This window comes from Callorhinus ursinus, unplaced genomic scaffold (assembly GCF_003265705.2).
Source record: "Callorhinus ursinus isolate GAN/ISIS: 27379988/994484 unplaced genomic scaffold, GSC_fseal_2.0 scaffold23, whole genome shotgun sequence".
Classification (NCBI taxonomy): domain Eukaryota; kingdom Metazoa; phylum Chordata; class Mammalia; order Carnivora; family Otariidae; genus Callorhinus; species Callorhinus ursinus.
The window spans coordinates 1,155,477-1,181,494 of record NW_027397085.1 but is presented as its reverse complement, the minus strand read 5'-3'; the positions used below and the strand labels follow the sequence as shown (position 1 = coordinate 1,181,494).

The window sequence follows — 26,018 nt, the reverse complement described above, 5'->3', positions numbered from 1 at the left end:
TATAAATACAGGTGATCCTTGAACAACAGGGGTTTGAACTGCACAGGTCCATTTATACATGAATTTTTTCCTATAAATACAAATCTGATATACACTGTAAATGCATTTTCTCTTCCATGTGATTTTCTTTTTTTTCATGTGATTTTTTTTTTTTATTATTTCAGGTAGGTGTTATTGCTATCTATACCTTCACCCCATTTATTAAGCCATTTCAATAACTTCACATTCATTAATTTACAATGAGGTCTAGAGTCCAACCAGGATGAGACGGAATGTGTTCCAAGTTAGAAGGGGACAGCATCGCTTCTCACTGATGTCTCCCGTGGAGCCTCTGCACTCCAAATGCACAATTAAGGTTTTCTTCCTACACATCTGAATGTGACCTTTGGGATCCTCTGGCTGTGGCTGGTTTAGTCTCCTGATTCTAATAGCCTGCCGCTTTGTTGCCTAGAAGGTCGATCCAAGCTTCTGCACCCCCCACTCCCTTGTCGGCCTCGATTATGTGTGTGTGAGGTTCGGGGGAACCCACCAGTCTGAGGGTGGCGTTCGCTTGCCTGAAGGAGGAAGCGCCATTCCAGCATAGACTGTCCTTAATCCTACTGCAGCAAATGTCTCCATTCTGGGGACGGTGAGTTCTAGAAGGTCATGGCCAAGAAGCAGATGTCCTGAGTGGCTTCCCCTGTGGGAGCCATCTGGTCACTTGCTTTTTATCACATTTCTAATAGCTGCTCCATTTCCTCCAGGGCTGCTGTAAAATCATTTACTTGATTGTTACATAATGTCTGCTGTTCTAGGAACCGGGCCCTCTCTTCTTCTTTCATCTTCAACTTGACTTTTAAGGCCTGTAACTCTTCCATCTGCTTTTTGGCCGTCTAGTTAAAAAACTTCAGCTCATCTTGCAAAGTTTCTAACAGCAACATAGAGTCCGTGTGATCTGCGGCGGATTCCCGCTGTGATGCCAGGGTCTCACAGCCTAAAACTGGGTTGAGGCCCTTGCTCTCCAAAATTGCCAAGCAGTTGTCCTGAAACTTCTCCAGCAGCTCCACCTTTTGGGTCAGGTCCTTCAGTTCTCCCTGAGTTTCAGTCAGCTTCTGGTGCAGCTGCTTGTTGATGGCCTCTAAGAGCTGGTTCTTATCCTCGAGCTCTTCCTCTGGTTTCTGCTTACCTGGCAGTTTGCAGCTCTTTCTGATGTTCCTCCTCATGGCAGTGTCTGCAGCTTTTACCTGCCCATTCTCTCGTCTCGGTTTGGTGATGTTTGTTAATATCATTCTCTGAACCTCCTGAATGAAGTCTGGAAACATCCACTTCTTTGGACTTAACGGGTAATAGACTCTTAGAAGTGGCTTGAGTTTGTGTGTCTGCCGGCAGGCCGCCGCTCTGCACAGCGGGTTGCAGAGTGTATACCATCTTAACCACGCTGGTCATCGTAACGAGGCGGCACGGCTGGGCCCCAGGCTCCTCCAGCTCCTGCCCGCAGCCCTCGTTGCCCTGGTTCAAAGGAAGCTCCTTGGCAACTGCCGCCCATGTGATTTTCTTAATAACATTTTCTTCTCTCTACCTTGCTTTATTGTAAGAATACAGTACATAATACATATACAAAATATGTACTAATCGACTATGTTATTGGTAAGATTTCCCATCAACAGTGGGCTATTAGTAAAGTTTTTAAGGAGTCAAAAATTACACACAGATTTTCAGATTTTTGACTGCATGGGGTCAGCACCCTTAATCCTTGCGCTGTCCAAAGGTCAGTGGTATTTATATGTATAACTACATGAGTTGTTTGCATGAAATCAACCTGTAGCTTTTATTTTAGAATTATTACTAATGTTGAAAATAGTCAAGGGCGCCTGAGTGGCTCAGTTGGTTAAGCGACTGCCTTCGGCTCAGGTCATGATCTTGGAGTCCCGGGATCGAGTCCCACATCGGACTCCCTGCTCAGCAGGGAGTCTGCTTCTCCCTCGGACCCTCCCCCCTCTCATGCTCTCTATCTCATTCTCTCTCTCAAATAAATAAATAAAAATCTTAAAAAAAAAGAAAATAGTCAAATCCCATTAAATAGAAAGAGATTGTTTTCTTTATAAGGCAAATTGTGTGTTTCAGTGATGATGACTCAAAAAATGATCATTTCAAATGGCTTACCCTAAGATTTTGAAGAACCTATTGTCTAAAGTCCAACTGCTCTCTGGCTTTCTCATTCCCCACTACATCACAGATTAAGCCTCATAACTGAAAGCCTTTGTCCACCCTCTTCTGACTCTATATCTTATTTTTATGTGGTAAATTTGTTGACAATTTGATACCCAAAACTCTATGCCTATTTTCATCTATCTCCATAGTAACTACACATTCAGCACAATCTAAAACATTAGACCAAAGATAATAATATATAGCCAATGAGAAATTGTTTTCTAAGTACTTAATCTCAGAACCAAGCCAGTATATTTACTATGGATTCCATCATCATCTTTTTTTTTTTTAAGATTTTATTTATTTATTTGAGAGAGAGAGAGAATGAGAGAGAAAGCACATGAGATGGGGGGAGGGTCAGAGGGAGAAGCAGACTCCCTGCCGAGCAGGGAGCCCGATGCGGGACTCGATCCAGGGACTCCAGGATCATGACCTGAGCCGAAGGCAGTCGCTTAACCAACTGAGCCACCCAGGCGCCCTCCATCATCATCTTTATAATGGAATTAACCCTTCCCTTTAAATGACTCTTTTTGGAGAAATGACATGAATCTGATATACAAAATTGTGCATTTTCCTGAAGGATTGCTTCAGATGTCAGGGTAAAGACAAAATAATTGCACAGAGTGAAATCCAAAAGGAACACAAATCGTTAAGGTCAGGTGTGGCTTCCCCATGGCTTGAGCAAAATTATTACTTCCATCAAGGCAGCAATTCCCCTTTCAAGCAGGAAATCACTGGCACTCCCTTGAGTCACTTGCAAACTGGGTTGTTATAAATGTGACATCAACTCACATCCACAATCACAGTCCCATAATTTTCACTGTAAACATTTAAAGCCCCATTTCATGGGCCTGCATGTTCTTGATAAAGATGACAGACTCCAAATGATATTTAGCCAAGTGACGGTTACCCTGTAGATGGCTGCTTAGGAAGGCTGACCACCAGGGTAACTGACATGTTTGTCAGTTTCCCCAGAACCCATCATTATAATGTTCAGGTATTAGAACACATCAAACATTACAACATGAGAGACTGCCAAAGGTTACACAAACTACAAAGCCATGCTCTTGTTGGTGAATGATTCAGATAATTACAATGAAAATAACATCACTAAGGTTCATAAACTGAAACTAATATTAAAGAAAACAAATGAAGCTTTACTGTGTGGTAAAAGAACATAAGATTCTAGCCTCGAATCGTAGAATCGTACAGTTGGAAACTGCCTTAAAGCTCATCTAGTTCAGCTACCCATCTGATACAAACATTTCTTCTACAACATTCTTGACAAGTCGTCATTCAGCCTTTCCTTGTTCATATCCAGTGTCCAAAAATGCACTACTGCTGTTGAGTCAAAATTTGCCTTTCTGAAACTTCCACTTGTTGACCGTTTTCTAGAGCTTTTTAAATCAATTTGGTCACTCCCTATACTACTTCAGTTGTTTTTTTAAAATATAATAGGGGCACCTGGGTGGCTCAGGCGGTTGAGTGTCCAACTCTTGATTTTGGCTCAGGTCATGCATCAGGAGATTGAGCCCCACATCAGGCTCCACGCTCAGCGGCATTCTGCTTGGATATTCTCTCCCTTTGCCCTTTTCCCCACTCTCACTCTCTTTCTCTCTAAAATAAATTAAAAAATCCTTAAAAAATATATATCAAGCATTTATTGAGTGCTTACTATAGTCCAAGCATTGAAATAGGTATTTTATACGAACTATCTTATTTATTTAGTGATTATGAGCATCAGCTCTGGAGCCAAACTTTCTGAGTTAGAATTCTGGCTTGGCCATGTACCAGCTTTATGACTTTAGAAAAGTCATTTAACCTCTCTGGGGTGCCTTGGCTCCTCAACTATAAACTGGGGATAATAACAATCATGCCTACATGATAGAGTTGTTATTCAAATTAAATTCTAGTACATGTAATGTGTTTAGAACAGTGCCTAGGATGTGATAAACACTACAAAAATGTTGTTGCACTACTCACTGCTATTATTTCTATCATAACCTCATTTTACAGAGGAGGAGGCTGAGGTTTAGTGAAGAGATTAGGCCACTTAAGTACAGGATTTTCAATGATCATTAAAGCACATCTGGAATTGATTATCCAGTGTTTGCTATTTCTTGTTTATTTGCTATTCCATTTAGCTTTGTGTATTCATCTACTTAAATAGATTCAACTCTGGGGACTCATTTCAAATAAAATTTGAACTCAAAAATTGAACTCATTTCAAATAAAATTTCAAATAAAATCTTTTTAAAAAATAAAAATAAATAAAATGTATCAAGAATCATAAAATTTTTCAAAGCCTTTGATTCAATAATTCCACTCTTGGAAAGTTACTTCAGGGAAATAATTCAACAAATCAAGTAAGCTGCGTACCTGCAAGTCTTTCTCATGGCATTACTAGCTCCATCCCACAAAAATATATTAGGGGTAAAAATTAGGGGTATAGCTAGATAAATTATGATAAATAGACAGGAAAATTATGTAGTTAATTAAATAAACATTATGACATATGAAAACATGGAAGGAAGTTGTTGTTGTTTTTTTAAGATTTTATTTATTTATTTGACAGAGAGAGACACAGCAGGAGAGGAAACACAAGCCGGGGGAGTGGGAGAGGGAGAAGCAGACTCCCTGTTGAACAGGGAGCCCGATGCAGGGCTCAATCCCAGGACCCTGGGATCATGACCTGAGCCGAAGGCAGACGCTTAACTGACTGAGCCATCCAGGCGCCCCGGAAGGAAGTTTATTATATGATACTAAATGGAAAAAGAAAACCTAAAATTGAGTTATAATGGAAATTATCACTATTAAAAACATGTATGCTTGAAGACAAAACTGGGAGAAAATACCTCCAAAATGGAAATAATTCTGTTAAAATGGTATAATCACTGGTTCACTTCAAAAAAAATTGTTTTTATGTTTATACAATAGAATGCTATAGAGCGATGAAGATGGACTAAAATGACCTGTATGAATATGAATACATCTTGAGCAAAAAAAAGTTTCAGAAAAATATATATGCCATGATTCCATTTATACAAAGTTTTTAAAACTTATAAATGCCACACTATGTATTACTTGGAGTTGCAAACATACACACACATGTGATAAAAGTTAAAATATTTGAATGGAAACACTAAACACCAAATTTAGGCTGGTGATTACTTCTGGGGCTAGGGAGGGAAATGTGACCAGGAAGAGATAACTTCTTAAACTCATTGGAGAGTAGACAGACCAACAATATTGTCTTCTCCCAGTGGTTTTCAACTCCCCTGAGGAGTTTATTAAAAATACAGATGCCTTGGCCCCACCACTATAGATTCAGAGTCAGCTGGTTTAGGGTAAGGCCTGGGCCTCTGTCATTTTAAAAAGCTCCCAGGAAATTACAATGAGCACTGAGTTCTCACCCCTCAATGAGAGTTGAGAAGTGATGTGTTCTTTTGGATAGCTAAAATATATAATAATGATTAAAATTGATCTTTCATGTTGATATATTGTTTGAGCAATAAAAACACACGATTCAAAAAATATGTATCTTGGATTTTGCTTGACTCTAAATCAGAAAACCCTGCAGCTCTGTGGGCACAGGTATCCGTGGGATCCCTGCTGCCCACGGTGCAGAGAAACTTATGTGTGCATTATGGAGGAGTGGAAACAGTACAGTTTAAATGGTCATGCCAGCAACAGCACAATTGAAAACGACACTCCCACAGGATTGTTTTCCCTGCAGAGTGAATTTCACAAGAGCGCCCTTCTAGAAGGCAACTTCTGCAATCAGCAGCTTCCTCCTCCTCTAGGCCCCTCTCTCACCACTGTAATAAAGGAAAAAAGGGAGAGAAGCCCATCTGTTCTGTCTCTGCAAGGCAGACTTGTCAGATTTCCATGATGCCAGGCCAGCGGGTACAGTGGCAGAATCACCCCATGGGCCAAAAGGAGGAGAGCCAATTGCCTTCTAAGGCAGTGTGCCCTGGGGATGGTCTTGAATTCAGGAACAGAAGCCAAAGGAAACTTCCGTGGCCAAGTCCTGGCCGCAGGTTAAGTAAATGAGGAAAAAGAGCCCAGGAGCACTGAAAGGTCTAACCACCCCACTCACCAGCTGTTCGCTCTCCCCAGCCTCTCCCTCTTCTTTGTTCCTTGCCTGTGGGCTCTTTGCATGGACTTCTGTCCTTACTCTTTCAGGTTTTCTTTAGAAACCAGAGTGGGGAGTGTGAAGGAGTGGATGTCAGGCAGAGATAAAGCAGTAACTTTTATAGCAGGGCAGACAATAAAATAAATGAATTGTAGGAATGTTAAGGAAAGAGCCAAATTAACAGAATAACCTATATGGACAGAGCTGTAGTCTCTTAGCAACTTAAAATCAGGTACTCTTAAAGACAAAAGAAATGACCCCTTTTGGTAAAACAATAGCAACTCACTATTGCACTATTTACTGCACAATCTGTCATCAGCGGAACCTAAGTTCTTTTTTTTTTTTTTTAAAGCGGAACCTAAGTGCTGACACAACATTCGATACCTGAGGTCCTGTGAGTCCAGGATCTCGGCACACCAGAGTGTACGAATATTCTTACTAAGGAACCTGAAAATCCCACTGGGTCACGGAGGTTTAAGCATGGGATTAAAAGAAAGAAGAGACAGAGGGGAGTGAAAACAGCAATGCTGAAATTCATTTTATTGAAGAACCCAAGTTTTTTTTTTTAAGAATTTATTTATTTGAGAAAGAAGGAGAGAGCACGCACGTGCGTGCAAAGCACAAGCAGGGGGAGGGGCAGAGGGAGAGGGCGAAGTGGGCTCAATGCTCAAGGGAGCCCCATGTAGGACTCAATCCCAGGACCCCGGGATCATGACCTGAGTCGAAGGCAGATGCTTAACCGACTGAGCCACCCAGGCATCCCACAGAACCCAAGCTTTTTAAATTGGGTATTTCAATAAAATATCCCAGCTAAGATTGCCTAAGGAGTGCCATGTTAAAAACAGTGACTTCTGCGTGCCTGGGTGGCTCAGTCATTAAGCGCCTGCCTTCCTCGGGTCATGATCCCAGGGTCCTGGGATGGAGTCCCACATCTGGCTCCCTGCTCGGCGGGAAGCCTGCTTCTCCCTCTCCCACTCCCCCTGCTTGTGTTCCTGCTCTTGCTCTCTCTCTCTGTCAAATAAATAAATAAAATCTTAAAAAAAAAAAAAGTGACTTCCTTTTCTTAGAAAAGGGAATCTGTGTCAGTGAGTGGTTCTTGTGGCTCCTTTGTAGGAAGAAGTTCATTTGTAAAGGCTCAGAAAAGAGGACTCTCAAATTTCTGTTGACTGGAGGAACAGGATTAATTCAGAGACATTACAGACAAATGTGCGTGGAAACACACGTGGGCAGAAACAGGAAGGGCAAGGAATACTACCGCTGCTATTATGCCTGGCATTCAACTTTTCTTTCCTTTTTTTTTTTTTTTAAGATTTTATTTATTTATTTGACAGAGAGAGAGAGACAGCGAGAGAAGGAACACAAGCAGGGGGAGTGGGAGAGGGAGAAGCAGGCTTCCTGTGGAGCAGGGAGCCCGATGCAGGGCTCGATCCCAGGACCCGGAGATCACGACCTGAGGCGAAGGCAGACGCTTAACGACTGAGTCACCCAGGCACCCCGGCATTCAACTTTTCAACATTTATTTCTCCAAAGCTAATCATCCTAGCATCCGAAACAAAAGCTGAGGGATTAAGTTCTGTTCCAAGAACAGTTTTGATAATATTAATTATGTTGATAAACAAACTCAGAAACAATAAAAATAAATCAGGTCACACTTCAACTCCAGTGTTTGCAAAAAAACACCCCAATAACAAGAGAAAAATTATTTTTAGGCTTCTAAAAGAAGTCTAGCCATGAAGACTGAAGCAGAAAAACTAAAAGCTCTAGAAAGGAAAAAGAACAAAACGTTTTGCTATTTCCATAACTTTTGTAGTCATTTTAAAGGAAAGAAACACTTTAATGACTAATATGTACAAGTGGTTCTCTGGAATTATGTGACTAAGTTATCTGACAAGAATTTGCCTCGCACTTAATTTGTCGTTTGTGCCATCATCAAGCAAAGTATGCCAAGACTTTTGCATAACCTGATGGCTTCAGAAGCAAAGACCAGTCAGACAAGTTTCCAGATAGAAGTAAAAATAAATGCAAAAAAACATAGAGACCAAGATTACATGGAAAAGACAGAGCTTGTCAGCAAAGAGAAGACATAATTCTTGGTCCCATGTGCATTGAAACTCGTAGTCCAATTAAAAACCCAAATTAATTTAAAAATTCAACAAATCAATCAAATAAATTAAAAACTTAACATAAACTCTCCATTATCATTTGGATATCTAAATATACTACCTCATCATATATAAACATGACAATAACAGCTTATATATATGAGTTTCTTTCACATCAAGATGTCAAATGGTTATCTCATTAATCTCATACCACTGTGAGGAAAATTGAAAAAGTGATGACAGTCTCATCAGTAAGTACATATAATCTAGAACATTGTTTTCTAAACTGGGTCACAGGCATAAATACAGAGAACAAACTGATGGTTACCAAAGGGGAAGGGCGGGGGAAGGAGAATGGGCAAAATGGGTGAAGGGGAGTGGGAGATACAGGCTTCCAGTTATGGAATGAATAAGTCATGCTGATAAAAGGTACGGCACAGGGAATGTAGCCAATGATATTGCAACAGACGGTAGCTACATGTGTGGTGAGCACAGCATAATGTACAGGCTTGTTGAAATCACTATGTTGTACACCTGAACTAGTATAACATTGTGTGCCAAGTATACTTCAGTAATAAAATAAAATAAAATAAAAGAAGATGAAGATAAAATAAACCGGGCTACAGGTGTTAGGTTGGTTAAAAAGAAAACAACAGGCCCCAAATGCTGTTGTCACTTAGGCCAAGTCCACAAGTCAGGGCTTAATACCTAATCTAATTGCAGTTTCAACCTCCCCCAGAAAGGTAGTCTTAACCAGTCAGTCAGGAGTTTACTGATCACCAAGGAGTGTGCCACAGGGGCCCCTCACCCCCCAGGGAAAGATGAAGTAATCTGCATGATAAGACCCCTGCTTTTCCCACAAAGGAAAATTGACCTTGCCTGGAACAAGGTTTTCTGTTGCTAATAACTTTCTTGCCCCCACCTTCCTGTAAAAACCTTCCATTTTGTACAAATTCTCAGAGCCCCCCTCTACTTGTTTAGACAGGATGCTGTCTGACTCATGAACCTTTTTTTTTTTTTTAAGACTTTATTTATTTGAGAGAGAGAGAGAGAGCATGAACAGGGGTCAGGGGCTGAGGGAGAAGAAGTAGACTCTCACTGAGAGAGACCCTGGGATCATGACCTGAGCCTAAGGCAGACTCTTAACTGAATGAGCCACCCAGGTGCTCCTAAGTGCTCAATTATTGTTAAATATTATTTCTGAAAGGCCCACTAGGAGTATCTAGCACAGTTACAGTTTCTAGCCTTGCTAAATTGAGAATGTTTAGGGCTGTCTATATCCTGGATCCTTTTCTAGGTCTTTCTTAATTTAAGAATCTTGAGAAACCAGAATTCTCTTCCTTGGCCCAAGCAGACACTCTCCCAACCCAGTAATCCTGAGGACAGAGACCTGGGTAGAACCTGATCTAAGCCACATCCCCAGTGTCCAGCCCAGGGTCTGAAAAAGAAATGTTTATGAAAGATTAATGCAGTAGTATCTCTAGAGTTGTGATATGGAAATGACTTAGAGGTGATCATCTGATTGGAACTGAAGATTAGAGAGCTTGAATTGAGATTACATTTGCTCTAGGAAATGTGCCTAGGTGGCTCAGTTGGTTAAGCTTCTGCCTTCGCTCAGGTCATGATCCGAGCGTCCTGGGATCAAGCCCCAGGCTGGGCTCCCTGCTCAGCAGGGAGCCTGCTTCTCCCTCTGCCCCTCCCCCCTGCTCATGTGCGTGCTCCCCCCCCACCGTCATATAAATAAAATAAAATCTTAAATTAAAAAAAAAGGAAATGATGGTGATCAAAGAGATGTGCTAGGGGCACCTGGGTGGCTCTGTCGGCTGAGTGTCCGATTCTTGATTTCAGCTCAGGTCATGTCTCAGGGTCATGGGATCAAGCCCTGCGATGGGCGCCCACTCAGCAGGAAGTCTACTGGAGATTCTCTATCTCTCCCTCTACCCCTACCCCTGCTTGCACACCCTCTCTCTCTCAATAAATAAATAAATAACATCTTCAAAAAAAAGAGAGAGAGAGAGAGAGATGTGGCTAATGCCCCTGCATGTCAGCCCTTGAAATCACCAATGAATGAAAATGCAAATGTATGAATATGTGAATAAATGAGTGAATGAAGATAGCAGAGCTCAAGCTCTGTCTCAGGAGACACCACCACTGGGATACAATCTCCAAGCAATGGAGGAGGAATCTCAAAATGGGACCTGAGATGGACTAATTTGATGTAAATTGGTTATTAATATATCTTTTTTATCTGTTGACACCCCTAACGTGGAGAAGTCTGCAGTCTCTCAGTGGAGAGTCTGCTTCTCCCTTTCTCTCTCCCTCTGCTTCTCCCCCTGCTCATGCTCTCTCTCAAATAAATAAATAAATAAATCTTAAAAAAAAATTCAGCACTTAAACACAGAAATGTTTCCTGATTTACACGCATCTAATACTGATTCTGTCCCTAATATAGAGTGAAACACTTCACAAACACACTGAAACATTTGCAATCAGGTTAATTGTGACTATGCAGAGAGGTCAATCTTGACTTCACAATATCTAATTGTGACTCCACAGAGAACTCGCCCAAGATCACGCTGTTCGTGAGTGGGGCAGACAGGATTCCGACCCTGCTGCTATGGCCCTAGGCCCTGTACTCCTTTTTTTTTTTCTTAACCACCATTCTGCATGAGTTGTTGGTGCTACTAGTTTCACTTGTCCTCCCATTCTAGAACCCTCTGCCATGCAATAACAATAATTACTTTGGAGGAGGAGTCCTCCGTGACATAAGGAAAACAATTCTTGACTGAGTAGTCTGTTCTTTTCCCAGCTCATTGATTAGCCCTATGAACAAGGACAAGGGTCTTTACCTCATTACCTCTCAGTTCCTGCATCTAAAAAATGCTGACATAGTAATGAATGGTCTCAAAAGTTCCTTTCATTCCTAAAACTCAAAGTTTTAAGAAAAAAAATATATTCAGAATTAAGGAGCATATATTTTAAATTAAGGAGTACGTCATAGTTTAAATTACAAGTCTTAGTCTATAATGAAAGGTTTGAGCTTGAGTATACCTTAAAGAGACCCCGTAGGATTTGTGTTTGTTCTTCCTAGAGGGCTTTAAAACATTGGATTTTGGTAAAATCTCAGCTATAAAATTATCTCATTTCATTCACCCTTTTCAAGAGGATGAGTCCAGCTCTGGCCATCCTTGGACTCATGAAGCTCCTCTCCTGAGGCTGAGCAGACAGAGGCCACTTTCTGCTGTGGCATGTGGACACCTCCCTTGACAATATGACATGTAGGTAGTGGTGATGGCCAGGGTGGATGGGAAATGGAGAATAGCGGAATGCAGGCAGGTAGGAGTAAGATGGGTGGCGACAGAGGAGAGAGTGGGACCCACCTGATAGAGTGACACCTCCAGGTGCCCAAGCTCATGATCAGTGTTGACTTTGCATAAGGATATCAAGCTTCACACATATTAGCATGGTGGTTCCCAACTTAAACACAACTTGTACTAACACCCTTCATCTGGCCTTAATGCCACTTCTTTCTTCTTCTCTTGCTCCAACTCTCAACTTCACGCGCTCAAACTGCTGCCTAGACAATATCTCAGAGCTGGAGGGATCCTTGCTTGGACAGGAGTGGGGTCCAGAATGGGGTCACAATGGAGTCTGATTTCTTGAGCCTCTTAAGCTAGGAAAGACCAAGAAAAAGAATCCAAGATGATGCCATCTCAATAATCTCAGTTGTATGAAGCTGGACCCTGACATTGTACTAAATACTCATAGTGTTGATAGCTAACATTCACTGAGAGCTTACGAAGTGCCAAGTACTGTACCTATATGTACTAACCCACTGTCACCCCATCAACCCTGTGAGAAAGAAACTGATATCCCTGTTTTATAGGTGAAGAATCTAGGTGGAGAGAAGTTAAATAAGAACTGTGTTACAAAGTCAGGTGGGCTGGTTCCAGAGGCAATGCTCCTAACTGCTGCCCTATGTTGCCTGGCTGCACAACTCTTCCCTGGAAACGCAGAATGCATCTTATAGGTAAGGAAACTGAGGCCAGCAATGTTAAGAAGTTTGTCTACATCCATGTAGCTTAAAGGAGTTGTCAAGAAAACCCAGTGGTGGGGCGCCTGGGTGGCTCAGTCGTTAAGCGTCTGCCTTCGGCTTAGGTCATGATCCCAGGGTACTGGGATCGAGCCCCGCATTGGGTTCCCTGCTCAGCGGAGAGCCTGTTTCTCCCTCTCCCACTCCCCCTGCTTGTGTTCCCTCTCTCGCTGTCTCTCTCTCTCTGTCAAATAAATAAATAAAACCTTAAAAAAAAAAAAAAACCCAGTGGCTCAGTCGGTTAAGCGGCTGACTCTTGGTTTCAGCTCAGGTCATGATCTCAGGGTCTTGAGATCGGGCTCTGCAATGGGCACAGAGTCTTCTTGAGACTCTCTCTCCCTCTCCTTCTGCCTCTCCCCTCTGCTCTCTCTCAAATAAATCTTAAAAGAAAAAAAAAGAGGACAGCTGGGTGGCTCGGCGGGTTAAGTGTCTGCCTTCGGCTCAGGTCATGATCCCAGGGTCCTGGGCTGGAGCCCCGCATCAGGCTCCCTGCTCAGCGGGGAGTCTGCTTCTCCCTCTCCCACCGACCCCTGCTTGTGTTCCCTCTCTCCCTATGTCTCTCTCTGTCAAATAAATAAATAAAATCTTACAAAAAAAAAAAAGAATGCACACAACTGGGGCGCCTGGGTGGCTCAGTTGGTTAAGCACCTACCTTTGGCTCAGGCTGTGATCTCAGGGTCATGGAGTCCAGTTCCACATCAGGCTCCCTGCTCAGTGGGGAGTCTGCTTCTCCTTCTCCCTCTACCTCACCGCTTGCTCATGCTCTCTCTCTCTCAAATAAATAAATAAAATCTTAAAAGAAAGGAAAGAAGGAAGAAAAAGAAAGAAAGATAGAAGAAAGAAAGAAAGAAAGAAAGAAAGAAAGAAAGAAAGAAAGAAAGAAAGAAAGAAAGAAAGAAAGAAAGAAAAAGAAAGAAAGAAAGAAAAACTCCCAGCTTCTACAACAGCAATTCTTCTCCTATCTTTTGCTGATTCTGACTGGATTGGGCATTGGGGATGTGAAGGGGAAGTGTCTTGAGTTTCTAATTCTTGCTTCATGTAGAAGCTGTTCCATGTCCTTGCTATTTTTGTTGCCCAGCTCTGGGAGGTTCTGGCTTTCTGAGATGTGGCACCCAAATCATAGTCTGGCTGAGTATCCCCATCAGCAGGGCCCAGGTAAAGGCCTACTGTCCTTCCTAAGACAGTTTACCCACTTTCAAAAAGAACCAAAAAGCCATTCCTCCTCAAGGATAAAAACATCTGTTACCCTGAGATGAACTTGCCCCAACTCTGATGAGCTTTTCTTTTTTCAAAGTAACACACACACACACACACACACACACACACAATCACAGAGTGCAGGCTCTTGAACCAGACTGAGAAAGGCCTAATCCCAGCTCTACCACTTAGTACTGGGGGGGACAAAGGAAAGTAACTTAGCCTTTATGTGCCTCAGCTTTTTCCTCTGAAAAATGAAAATCAACCTCACAGGGTAGTTGTAAGGACCTACCGGGAATTAATACTTGTCAAGCATTTAATGTTAGCTGTTGTTAACAGGCAACATTAGTTCTGCAAAATTAACTCATCCTGAGAGATGGCTTGTAAACGTCTTGCTAAGAAAACTTTAAAAATCTCTTAAGTCCAATCAGTGTGTGGGAATTATATGTCTGAAATGGTCCAAGACAGTCCACATTGAACTTTAGTATTCCTTTTTTTTTTTTAAGATTTTTATTTATTTGAGAGAGAGAGAGAGAGCACATGAGAGGGGGGAGGGTTAGAGGGAGAAGCAGACTCCCTGCTGAGCAGGGAGCCCGATGCAGGACTCGATCCAGGGACTCCAGGATCATGACCTGAGCCGAAGGCAGTCGCTTAACCAGCTGAGCCACCCAGGCGCCCGAACTTTAGTATTCCAAGATCCGGCCTTTTCAGTCTTTCTCTTGGTGTAACCTGAAGATACAGCCTTCATTCTTCTAGAGCATCCTGGAGGTGATTATTAAAATGACACACACAGGGCGCCTGGGTGGCTCAGTTGGTTAAGCGACTGCCTTCGGCTCAGGTCATGATCCTGGAGTCCCGGGATCGAGTCCCACATCGGGCTCCCTGCTCGGCGGGGAGTCTGCTTCTCCCTCTGACCCTCTTCCCTCTCGTGCTCTCTATCTCTCATTCTCTCTCTCTCAAATAAATAAAATCTTTAAAAAAAAAATAAAATGACACACACATATAAAATAACACAACATAACATAACATAACGTAACATAAAAATACACATACAGGTACTACCTTCTTGTTAGGAAAAACAATCATTTTCAAAGGTAGTATACTTACAGGAAAGTATATTAAGAGAACAGATAGCCCTCTGTATATATAAGGATCAGTACAGAGACCCAGGTGCACAGTGGAGATGGCCTGGCACATTACTGTTTAGCCACACTGGCATCTGTTTGTTGAGGTAGACCCAAGCTTCTAAGCTTACCGAGCTCATTATCCTATATGCATAACCGGCCCAAACTCTGAAGTTGCAGCCTTTTTTTCTTCTTTTTCCCTAAGCAAGATTAGATTCTGCCACAAAATATCCCTCATCCCCTCTGTTAATTTCTGTGAAGGAGTGACTGCAAGTATGGGTTTGCATAACTCCCTGTCCTGTACCCAGTGCCCAAGAAGTCAGGGGATGAGGGTGAAAGATTTGTTCTCCAGGTCATGTGAATTTCAACATTTCTGTGTGTCTTCAGAAAAATTTCTGCATGCCTTGTTTTAACCAAATAAAACATTTAGGTACATGTACATTATTCTTTGTTTTGATTGATATGTTAACATATTATAAAATATGCCAAACAAAATCATGATAAACCTGTTAACTCAGAGGTGTCTAGCCCTCTCAATTAATTCATATCGATTTGTTTCAAATGCTTCATTTTCCTGATTAGATGGCAAAAATAGTTTGAGAAACTATCAAAATCAATCACCACTTGAAATGTATAGCGTAGAGGCGCCTGGGTGGCTCAGTTAGTTAAGCGACTGCCTTTGGCTCAGGTCATGATCCTGGAGTCCCCGGATGGAGTCCCGCATCAGGCTCCCTGCTGAGCAGGAAGTCTGCTTCTCTCTCTGACCCTCCCCCCCTCACGCTCTCTCTCTTTCTCATTCTCTCTCTCAAATAAATAAATAAAATCTTTAAAAAAAAGAGTCTCTTATAAAAAAGAAATGTATAGTGTAGGCCTTCTAAAAATGAAGTTATATAAAAAAATAATAAAAATGAAGTTATACCTATTTATGAGTTGAGAACCATATTGTGGTTAAATCAGATAAGAGATAGGAAGCTGCAAACTTATTACATTCCATCTTCCTGGATAGTAATTTAAATTTAAATAAATTTTATTTAAATCAATTCCATCCTAAAGTTATGTGCATCAATGCAATCATTATGAATTGAAGAGGGAGCAGATTTAGGTAAATAGTATTCGGAGATTAGTAGGATGAATTAAAAAAAAACTGTCATCTTGTTCTGATTAGTCAAAGAAAACATCAAAGAATAACTTACCATTTGGAGAAGTCTGTGATATGAAAAGTGACTTCGTGACCTCGTAGAAGGGATATAATAGGAAGAAAGTTTTCAAACTAATTTTGTCAAATCAATCCTACCAGATTTTCTAGACATTATTATATCAATTCATTTTACTTGGTGCTAATCAACTTTTATTATTTTAACCAGGGTAATAAGAAGAAATCCAAATAGAGATTTCCAAGAAGTTAAATGAATTATTAATCAGCATCGTGAAATTTCAGCTTGTATCCTTGTCATCAGCCTACATTTCAAATTCATATTTTATAGTATGCTTCAGGTTTTTATTCTAAGAAGCCATATCATCAAAATCAATAATTAATCCATATAAAATAGTTACATGAAGTTCTGACTCCTAGAAAAAATTCAGAGAGAAATTATTTGGACATAAAGAAGCCACTTTTTCGAGGCAACAAAATTTCTGATTTCTACTCTGCCACAGTTACAGACAGAGTATGGATATTTATAAAATTAAATGAATATAATGGCATTTTTTTTTATCATCAGCACCAGAATCTTCTTTCATTGAATTTACTTCCATCCTCTTGCCCGTCTCTGACCTGATCATTCTTGACAGCAAAGACAGTTTTTTGTTTGTTCTGGGTGTGGTCTCATCCATGTTGGGGAGAACAGCCGAGCAAAGCAGGATGCACGTGTATGATCAAAGCAGAGGAATGCTAGCAATTTTATGGGTTTTCTACTCAGTGGTGCCTCATTTTAATTTCCTGTGATTTATGTCTTAATCCTTAATTGCTCCATTTTGCAATCAGCCACCAGCTGCAGATAATGCAGGTCACAGTCACCAGATTAGTCAGCCTCACACTCCTGAGACCATTCTGCACATTTGCCAACAGCATTCAGAACAGAAGCCACCAAAGGGTCACACTAGGCAGATAGTTGGGTAAGAAAAGCTGGTTTTAAGGCCATGGTTCTCAGACTGTGATCCCTGGGCTAGCCGCTTCAGCATCACATGAGAACTTGTCAGAAAAGCAAATTCTTGAGCCCCACCCCAGACCTAGTGAATCAGAAACTCTGCAAGTGGGGTCCAGCAACCTGAGTTTTAACAAGCCCTGCAGGTGACTTTGATACACACTGAAATTTGAAAGCCATTGAATTAGACTGATTCTCTAACGTCATGATGTTTTTTAAATGGATGATGTGTTGTTTTTATCATAATGTTTCAAAGAACCCAAAATAATGTTCACATTACATTGTCTTGTATATAGGTATGAAAAATTAGGGGAAAGGCATTTGGGCATTTGTGGGTATTTTTTAAAGAGCATAATATTTTAAAACACAACCAAATTTATTTATATTTATAGGCATGGAGTTTCGGTAGAGAAAAGATGTGAATCCCCTTTCTAAGACCTACAACCCACTGATGCAAAGACTCTGTGGGAAGCAGTTTCCAGACACTCGTATCACCATCATCACAATGAGGTACACTCATTCATTCATCCAACCATCCATCCATCCATCCATCCATCCATTCAATAGAAAACCTGAGCTCATTTGTGCCTGGTAAAAATCCTTGCCCTCACAGAGTTTACATCATTGCTTCACCAGGCCAGGAGGAGTCAGGCCGGACCTCGCAGGGCAGCTTAAATTGAGGAGCATGCATGTTTAGTGAACACAGGACAACCACACCCCTCGCCACCCCCATCCTTTTCCCCACTCTTTTCCTTTCCTGGGAATTCCCAAAAGGCTGTAGATGCCAGCCTCCAGCATGGAATTTGCATAACCAATATTTACTACTGCATTTAGAGGACTATTATGAATGAATTAAAGAATTAATGAATAAAAAAACAGGGGCACCTGGGTGGCTCCGTCGTTAAGTGTCTGCCTTCGGCTCAGGTCATGATCCCAGGGTCCTGGGATCGGGTCCCACATTGGGCCCCCTGCTTGTCAGGAAGCCTGCCTCTCCCTCTCCCACTCCCCCCGCTTATGTTCCCTCTCTCGCTGTCTCTCTCTGTCTCTGTCAAATAAATAAATAAATAAATAAATAAATAAATAAATAAATAACAGATACTGATTTAAAAAAAGAATGAATGAATGAAAAAACAAAACAAATAATGAGTACTTTTCCTCTTTCTTTATTAGACTTTTTAAATTTTTAAAATCTTGTTCCTTGCCTGGGTATATATAGTCTGTTGTTGTTGAGGGGTTTTTGGTTGTTGTTTTATATTTTTAATGAGCATAGTGTTATTTTTATGGGAGTATTTTATGGTAATATAAATTCATAGAACCACTTTTTCTTAAAAATAAATTTAGGCCATATAGTAGCTTCCAATAAGAGATAAATATATAACACATTTATTGGGATAGAAATATAATACCGAAACCGTAAAAACAAGGAAGAAGCATATACTCTAGCCCCAAAGGCTAGCACGATAACTGTGCATGATTATTAATTCTATTTCTGCCAACCAGAAAAGGAAGAGTATACAATGTATTGCTCTTAGAGTGGGAAATGAGGAAACCAGTTTTTCAGAGGGATTTCTTTTTCCCCTAATACTAACCCCTAAGATAAGATAAACCCATCATGTGATACCTTATGTAAGGAGATGTTGTAGGATATGTTAGTCAATAACTTCAATAGTTTTATAGAAAATCTGGTCCTTGCACTCTCTAAAAGATAAACTTAGGGGGCGCCTGGGTGGCTCAGTCAGTTAAGCGTCTGACTGTTGGTTTCAGCTCAGATCATGATCTCAGGGTCATGAGACTGAGTCTGTGCTCAGTGCGGAGTCTGCTTGTCCCTCTCCCTCTGCTCCTCCCCCGGCTCGCTCACTCTCTGGAATAAATAAATAAAATCTTAAAAAAAAAAAAGATAAACTCAGTAATGGGGGTTCCAGAGAGGGCTAAGTTAATGTTGCATAAATACAAATACATAGCTTTACAATAATCTGATGTGATACAAGGATGGATTTTAAGTCACCAAAAAGTAGATGGATAACAAGTCCCTTAAATAATCTTGGTAAGTGTCACTTTTCTCTGCTTAGGTTTGAAAAGAGTGAAATCATTACAATTCAAGGTTGTTCTCCACCTAAATTGTAGTGTTAGAATTTTATGCTGCTGACTGATAGAGGATACATAAATCTGTACATCCAGCAAAGCAGTGGCAAGGCTGCTATTCTAGTAAGCAAGTTGAAAACCCTGCCCCAAACTTTGTGCTCTGAGGGAAGGAGGACTGCAGAATACCTGAGCCACAGCCAAAATTTGTCTTCAAGAAACACCTTTGCCTCCATTCTAGGACCTCAGTGAGGTCATGGGATTTATCTTCCCAGCAATCCTGCTTGGGTAAGGCCTGACGTACATAAGCTTGACCTGGAAATCTTTCAGAGCAGGTATCATCAATTTTGCCACTCAGCCATAAAAAAAGTCCAGTAATGTTCCTGTGGAACATTTGATTCCGAACAGCATAATTTCCTGAAGTGCCTGCCAGAGTGAATTAGCTGCAAAATAGACAGCTGGGCACCTGCATAACTTGACCTGCTACATGGAGCTGTTTGAATTCTGGTGAATGACTACAGAAGGCAGCAATTGAAACTTGAGCCATTCTTTCTGGCAGAAGTTAGGTAGTAGAAACAATTGTTTATGGAGCGCCTGGGTGGCTCAGTCGTTAAGCATCTGCCTTCGGCTCAGGTCAGGATCCCAGGGTCCTGGGATTGAGCCCCGCATCGGGCTCCCCGCTCAGCGGGAAGCCTGCTTCTCCCTCTCCCACTCCCCCTGCTTGTGTTCCCTCTCTCGCTGTGTCTCTCTCTGTCAAATAAATAAATAAAGTCTAAAAAAAAAAAGAAACAATTGTTTATTGAGATCCCCTCCCCCGAACCCATAAGACATGCTATTAAAACTACATCAAAATCATACAGAGGCATAGCTGTATGATTTGCTCTGGCAACCCCCCCCCCACCGCCCCGTGTTCTAGTCATCAAAAAGTGGCCTCCTAGAGACTGTTGTTTGATCTCACAACCTTTTCTTGGCTCCCTCAAATTTTGAAAGGGCATCAAAAGGAAGGTATTTAAAGTCTCATAGTTAGGGATCTATATTAAGCCCTGTGAAGACCAACAGTAAGGATTGCCTGGTGAGTGAACAGGTTTGAACTGGTTTGTAGGGCAAACCTTTCTTTCAGGGGGGAAGGGCTACCCTCTAAGTCAATTTCCCGCTAGTGGTGGGAGTGGTGACCCCTGCAAAGTCTCCAGGCTCTGGACAGCTACCACCTATGTTCACGTTGCTTTTGCCAAGGCACATTTGTCCCTGAGCCATATGAAATGCTGTTATTTTTGCCACATAAAACAGGAGCCCAATGGAGGTCACGGTCCTGCTGCCCTGGCAGGTCCTGTGGTGGGTTCAGACATATCTCAGCCCAAAGTGCCTTTCTACAAACACCGAGAGCCTGATATACCTGCCAACCTGCTCAAAAATGGTGAAGCCTGGTGTTGATCCCACGTTCATCGTGAGACCTGGCCTTATAAGCCATAAAATAAAAAATTGAGTAGACTTGAGGGGCGCTTGGGTGGCTCAGTTGTTAAGCATCTGCCTCTGACTCAGGTCAGGATCCCAGGGTCCTGGGATCGAGCCCCGCATTGGGCTCTCCGCTCCGCGGGAAGCCTGCCTCTCCCTCTCCCCCTCCCCCTGCTTGTGTTCCCCCTCTTGCTGTGTCTCTCTCTGTCAAATAAATAAATAAAATCTTTAAAAAAAAAATTGAGTAGACTTGAGAATGTTCAGTCATTTTCCTGGACAAAACACAGAAGGAATTTCTGTTCTCCCCCACAGTGATAGGCTAGAAGATGAGAAATCTCTGTAATCCATCTCTGACATATTTTCACATAGATGCTATTTATAAAAAGTTGTTGTCAGTTGTGTTGTTTTAAGTCTTTGCTTGATTTGGGTTCATCTCTTTGGTTGACTTATTTACATTAATGTTTGACTAGGTATAAAATTCAAAAGGTACAAAATGTAATAAAAAAATCTTTCCGGGGCGCCTGGGTGGCTCAGTCGTTAAGTGTCTGCCTTCAGCTCAGGTCATGATCCCAGGATCTTGGGATCGAGCCCCGCATCGGGCTCCCTGCTCCGCAGGAGGCCTGCTTCTCCCTCTCCTACTCCCGCTGCTTGTGTTCCCTCTCTCACTGTGTCTCTCTCTGTCAAATAAATAAAATCTTTAAAAAAAAAAAAATCTTTCCTTCTTATGTGTTCTTATATACCCTCCCAAATACCCCGTTTCAATCTCCAGAAGTATCCACTGTCCCCAGTTTTCTTATGTATCCTTCTTTTCTATACATACATTTAAAAAAAAAAAAAAACCCACACAACAAAAATACCAGAGCATATACCTTTCCTGCTTCTTGATTCTTTTTACTCAACAGCATACCTTGACCATCACTTCATATTAGTATAAACAAATCCGCTGCATTCATTTTAAAAGTTACATACTGTGGGGCGCCTGGGTGGCTCAGTCGGTTAAGCATCTGCCCCCAGTTCAGGTCATGATCCCAGGGTCCTGGGATCGAGTCCCGCATCAGGCTCCCTGCTTGGCAGGGAGTCTGCTTCTCCCTCCGCCCTTCACCCCGCTCACGCATGCACTCTCTCTCTCTCAAATAAATAAATAAAATCTTTTAAAAAATTAAAAATAAATAAATAAATAAAAGTTACATACTGGGGTGCCTGGCTGGCTGAGTCGGTAGAGCGTTTTGACTCTTGATCTCGGGGTTGTGAGTTCGAGGCCCATGTTGGGTGTAGACATTTCTTAAATAAAAATCTTTCATAATAAATAAATAAATAGAAGTTCCATAGCATTGCATCTCTTAACATTTAGGCTGTTTCCTTTGTATTATAAACCAAGCTGAGGTTAGTATCCTTATATTTTTTTTCTTGCCTGCATATGTGAATACATCCATGAGATCAATTTCTAGAAGTGCAATCACTAGTGAAAAAATAGGCCTGTGTTTAATGTTAATGACTGTTGCCAGATTGTCTCCCAGAGGGCGTAGTCATCACTGTCCCACTACCACTGTGTCTGAGTGCCTGTTTCTCCACTCTGTGACCAATCAAGTATGTTAGCAAACTTTGTTGTCTCAGCTAATTGGGTAAGAGAAAAATTTTTTATCTTTGCAGTTCAAATGAAAATTTTATTCCTCCTTTCCTATTTTTATACATCTTGTTTCTTGTCTTGTACTGCAATAGCTACTACCTCCAGAACGATATAAAATAATCATGATGACCTTCGTGGGAAGGAGGCTGGTGTTTCCTAGGACGCATGATTTCAGCTCTCGGGTTGATACGTAGGGTTATTTTGCCACGTTGAGGAGGTATCTATCCACAGTATTTTCATGTTATTAAGAGGTTTATTTTTATTTCTGTATTCACTGCGAATAGAACTTGAATTTTTTCAAATGCCTTTCAGCATCTGATTTTACTCTGTTTAACCCTTCTCACCTCAACTCAGCAACGTATCTTGGTATTTCTGTATTCAGTATCTCACTTGTCCTTGGCCATCTGATCAGCTAATTGCCTTCACCCTCACACACCGTGTAGTGGACACGGTAGTGCTCCACACAGATTCCTTCACCCACCTTCCAGGTGCTAACGGCTCATACCTGTATCCCTCCCTGTGAATTTTTCTAGGTCACAGGCACTGCCCAGTCCTAGCCCAAGGTTGTACCCTGGCTGGCTGATACATAAGGGCAAAGAGGTGTCCCCGAGGCCTCAATTTTGAGACCCCTCTAAAGAACCATCCCAGTTCCACAGCACCTCACGGAATAGGCTGAGGCCTGGCGTTGCAACTGCATCATGAGTCAGCTTCTCCCCGTGTCCCAGGTCTGCCTGCCCCTCTCTTTACAGGTATATCTCCTCAGAGTACTCCTTAATAAATCTTTTGCCTGTGACTCTGTCTACAAGTCTGTTCCCAAGGATCCCAATCTATGACACAAAGAAACCTGTGAGCCCCTTTGTGATAGATATTTTCCCCTTGTCCTTACAGATCTCCACTCTTTCCCACCTGACTTTCTGCCCTGGAAGGCTCACTTGTGTGGAAAACATTAACTGGGTTCCTTGCCCGCTGGCTTTCTGTTGGATTTAGCCACTGGAGTGCCAAAGAAGATCTGAGGAAGGGAGAAGAGTAAGGTTGGATATTTATTCCCTGACCCAAGTTGGATGTGTCATTTCATTGACGGAGGGTCAGTGCTGCTGTCAAATTGGCCTATTCTACATGACTCTGTCCTTTCATGTTCTGGCAACATCTGCCTCCTTTTGTCCCCTCAAACCTAAAGATGGTGAAAACGTTATTGCCACTATCACTTGTGGTCCTCTACACCAGCCACAACTTTTATTTTTTTCCAGCCACACCTCTTAAACTAGTCTTCCTTGTGAATAAATGCTCCTTAAATTATTCAGATTTGATTCTGCCATCTTACTTCCTTCGGGGACTGAGATTAATACACACCCATCAGGTAAAAGGAGCAAGTTGAGCTCCCCCATGGCTTCCTCCCTATAGTGGCAAAGTTTAAACTCAGGACAAAGGAAGAAGAGGCAAGGACACAACAGTAATAGTAGCTAATATTTACTGAATGCTTATTATGTGCCAGTAATGCCAAATAAACAACAAACCCAGGCTTAAGAAAGACTTCATTTGAAAGGATTCTTGCAAAGATGGGAGTAGGGGAGGAAGGGACTCTTGCAATAGAAGAGAGAATTCTCTGACAATAAGATTTGCAAGTTTCTCAAGGATGAGGCAAAATGGGTTTTTCTTTTACAGAGGGGGTAAGCAGGCTAGAAGGAATCTGAAGTGGGCAAGTGGGATAAAACGGTGAAGTGCCTCATGTGATAGTAGATTAGAGAATGTTTTACGCTGAGGTCCACCTATTTTTGGGAGAAGCTGTTAAGGAAGGGCTGCATGCTAGTACAGGCCAAGGATGAGTCAAAGTCCAGGGGCCTGGGGTAAAGAGACAATTCTAATCAAGTTTGTTTAACAAGCATTTTGTTCTGACTGATTAGTGGGGAGAAAACAGCTCAGCTAATTATTTATGAGACAAAGAATGGGAATTTGGAGGGTCTGTATCTGGACTTTATCAAAAGTAAACAAGGAAGCATTCATGAGTGTTAGGTAAGTCCTATGGGGTAAATGGTTCTTTGCAAGAAACCATTTTCCAGAACACAGTGGGTGGGGGGATTTCTTTAACCATTGCTGTTTTCCAGGATCACAGGGCTCAGGTAAAATTCAACACTGTCAGCACTAGCCTAAGGGTTTTACATGCATTATCCTATTTAATCCTCTCAACATCTCTGCTTACATAGGTCTATGGAATGGTTAAGAGGATACCAATAAGACAAACTCAGGCAAGGGCAACCTCTCGGGTCCCCTCCCTCTTTGGGAGCTTTGTACTATTGCTCAGTAAACTTTGCTTTGCTGCCCACTAAAAAAAAAAAAAAAAAAAAAGACAAACTCGGGCAAGTTACTTACCTTCAGTCTCTTCTCTGTAAAAATAATGGTTCTGCAGCTCCTGGCGTACAGCAAGTGTTCAATAAATGTTAACTATTATCACCATTATTATGCTCTTTTCAAATGAAGGAGGGGGAAGTGATTTATGTGGACTGTTCCAACTGGATGGGGGCCGGTGGCACAGGAGGTGAAAGAATTCATCCAAGACCCAACAAAAGAGATAGAAGTTTATAGAATACCCTGCAAGCAAGGAGCCAGCAGGACAGCTAAGGAGAGGTGTCTGCCACAAGGCGGTGGTGAGGGGCTATAGTTATAGGGTGCAGTGAAGGGGTATGGGAATGTAAGGAATTTTTCCTTTTTCGATATTCTTAGGAGCTATGCCTGGTTGTAAGTAGCCCATTGATTAGTTAGGGCCTATGGGTATTTCGAGGTGGGTCCCTTAGTGAGCCTGTTTGCATTCCATTTGGTGGTCCCTGGCCCTTTTGCCTTGCTCAATTTTCCATCGCTCAAACCTCTTGCCTAGGAGCAGCCTTGGGGCACCTGGGTGGCTCAGTCGGTTAAGCATCTGACTTTGGCTCTGGTCATGATCTCGGGGTCCTGGGATCGAGTCCTATGTCAGGCTCCCTGCTCAGCAGGGAATCTGCTTGTCCCTCTCCCTCTGCCCCTCCCCCTGCTCGTGCTCTCTCTCTCTCTCTCAAATAAAGTCTTTAAAAAAAAATAAAATAAAAGTGGCCTCTATAATTTATCCAGTAAGTAAAGATTCAAACCGACCCAGAATTCTCTCCCTACTGCACTCCCCAAGTGGGGGGAAAAAAGACAAAGTGGAAGAAATGTTAAACAAAGCCAAGATGGATTTCCCAGAGTTACTGCCTACAATTCAGGAAAATAAGGAAGGAACTGAATCATTTTTTATTCTTCACTAACTTGAGGGATTTTTGAGGCGGAAGCAGAAAGAACATTCTTGCCTCCTAGAATTATCCTCTTGCTGCCTGTAGAATATGTGGTTACCCTGGGCTAGTACTGGGGCAGCAGCCAAAAGCCCCCACCCCACTCCCAATTTATCAAATCCCCAGAGTCTGCCCATTCTATTCTGGGCAGTCCTTTATTTCTAGATGAAACAAGGCTATAAAATTCTGCAAAACTGTTGTGATTTATTTTCTGCTAGACCAACCAGCAAGAGCTTTCTAAATACATTATTATTGTGGCCATTGTTACTGTTATTATGATCATATTATGAGTACTTTGGTAATTTTGCTTCTTCTCTCTTGCTCTACCTTATTTTCTAGGGGGACTAAGATAGTAGAAATATGCAATCTCCCTCACCCTTTCCCTGAATCTGATCAAATTCTGCAAAATTTAGAGCCTAAAAAGTGCTACTTGGTTGGATATTGATAACAACAGGGAATTATTGCTAATTTTTTAGACATGATCAGTGGCCTACCTATTTCATTCGACAACTGAAGCTATCATTTTTTTTAAAGACTTTATTTATTTGTGAGACAGAGAACGAGAGAGAGAGTACAAGCCGG

At 41.8% G+C, this 26,018-nt stretch overlaps 1 protein-coding gene and 1 pseudogene across 1 annotated transcript in view; both read right to left on the bottom strand.

The window, feature by feature from the left end:
- LOC141374854 (uncharacterized) overlaps positions 1-26,018 on the bottom strand; it is a 130,624-nt gene that overhangs the window by 62,216 nt on the left and 42,390 nt on the right. Inside the window, exon 3 of the mRNA XM_073905268.1 lies at positions 21,709-21,797. Coding sequence (XP_073761369.1) covers positions 21,709-21,797 — 89 coding nt within the window. The remainder of the gene's footprint in view (positions 1-21,708; positions 21,798-26,018) is intronic.
- LOC112839661 (small kinetochore-associated protein pseudogene) lies at positions 155-20,507 on the bottom strand (annotated as a pseudogene).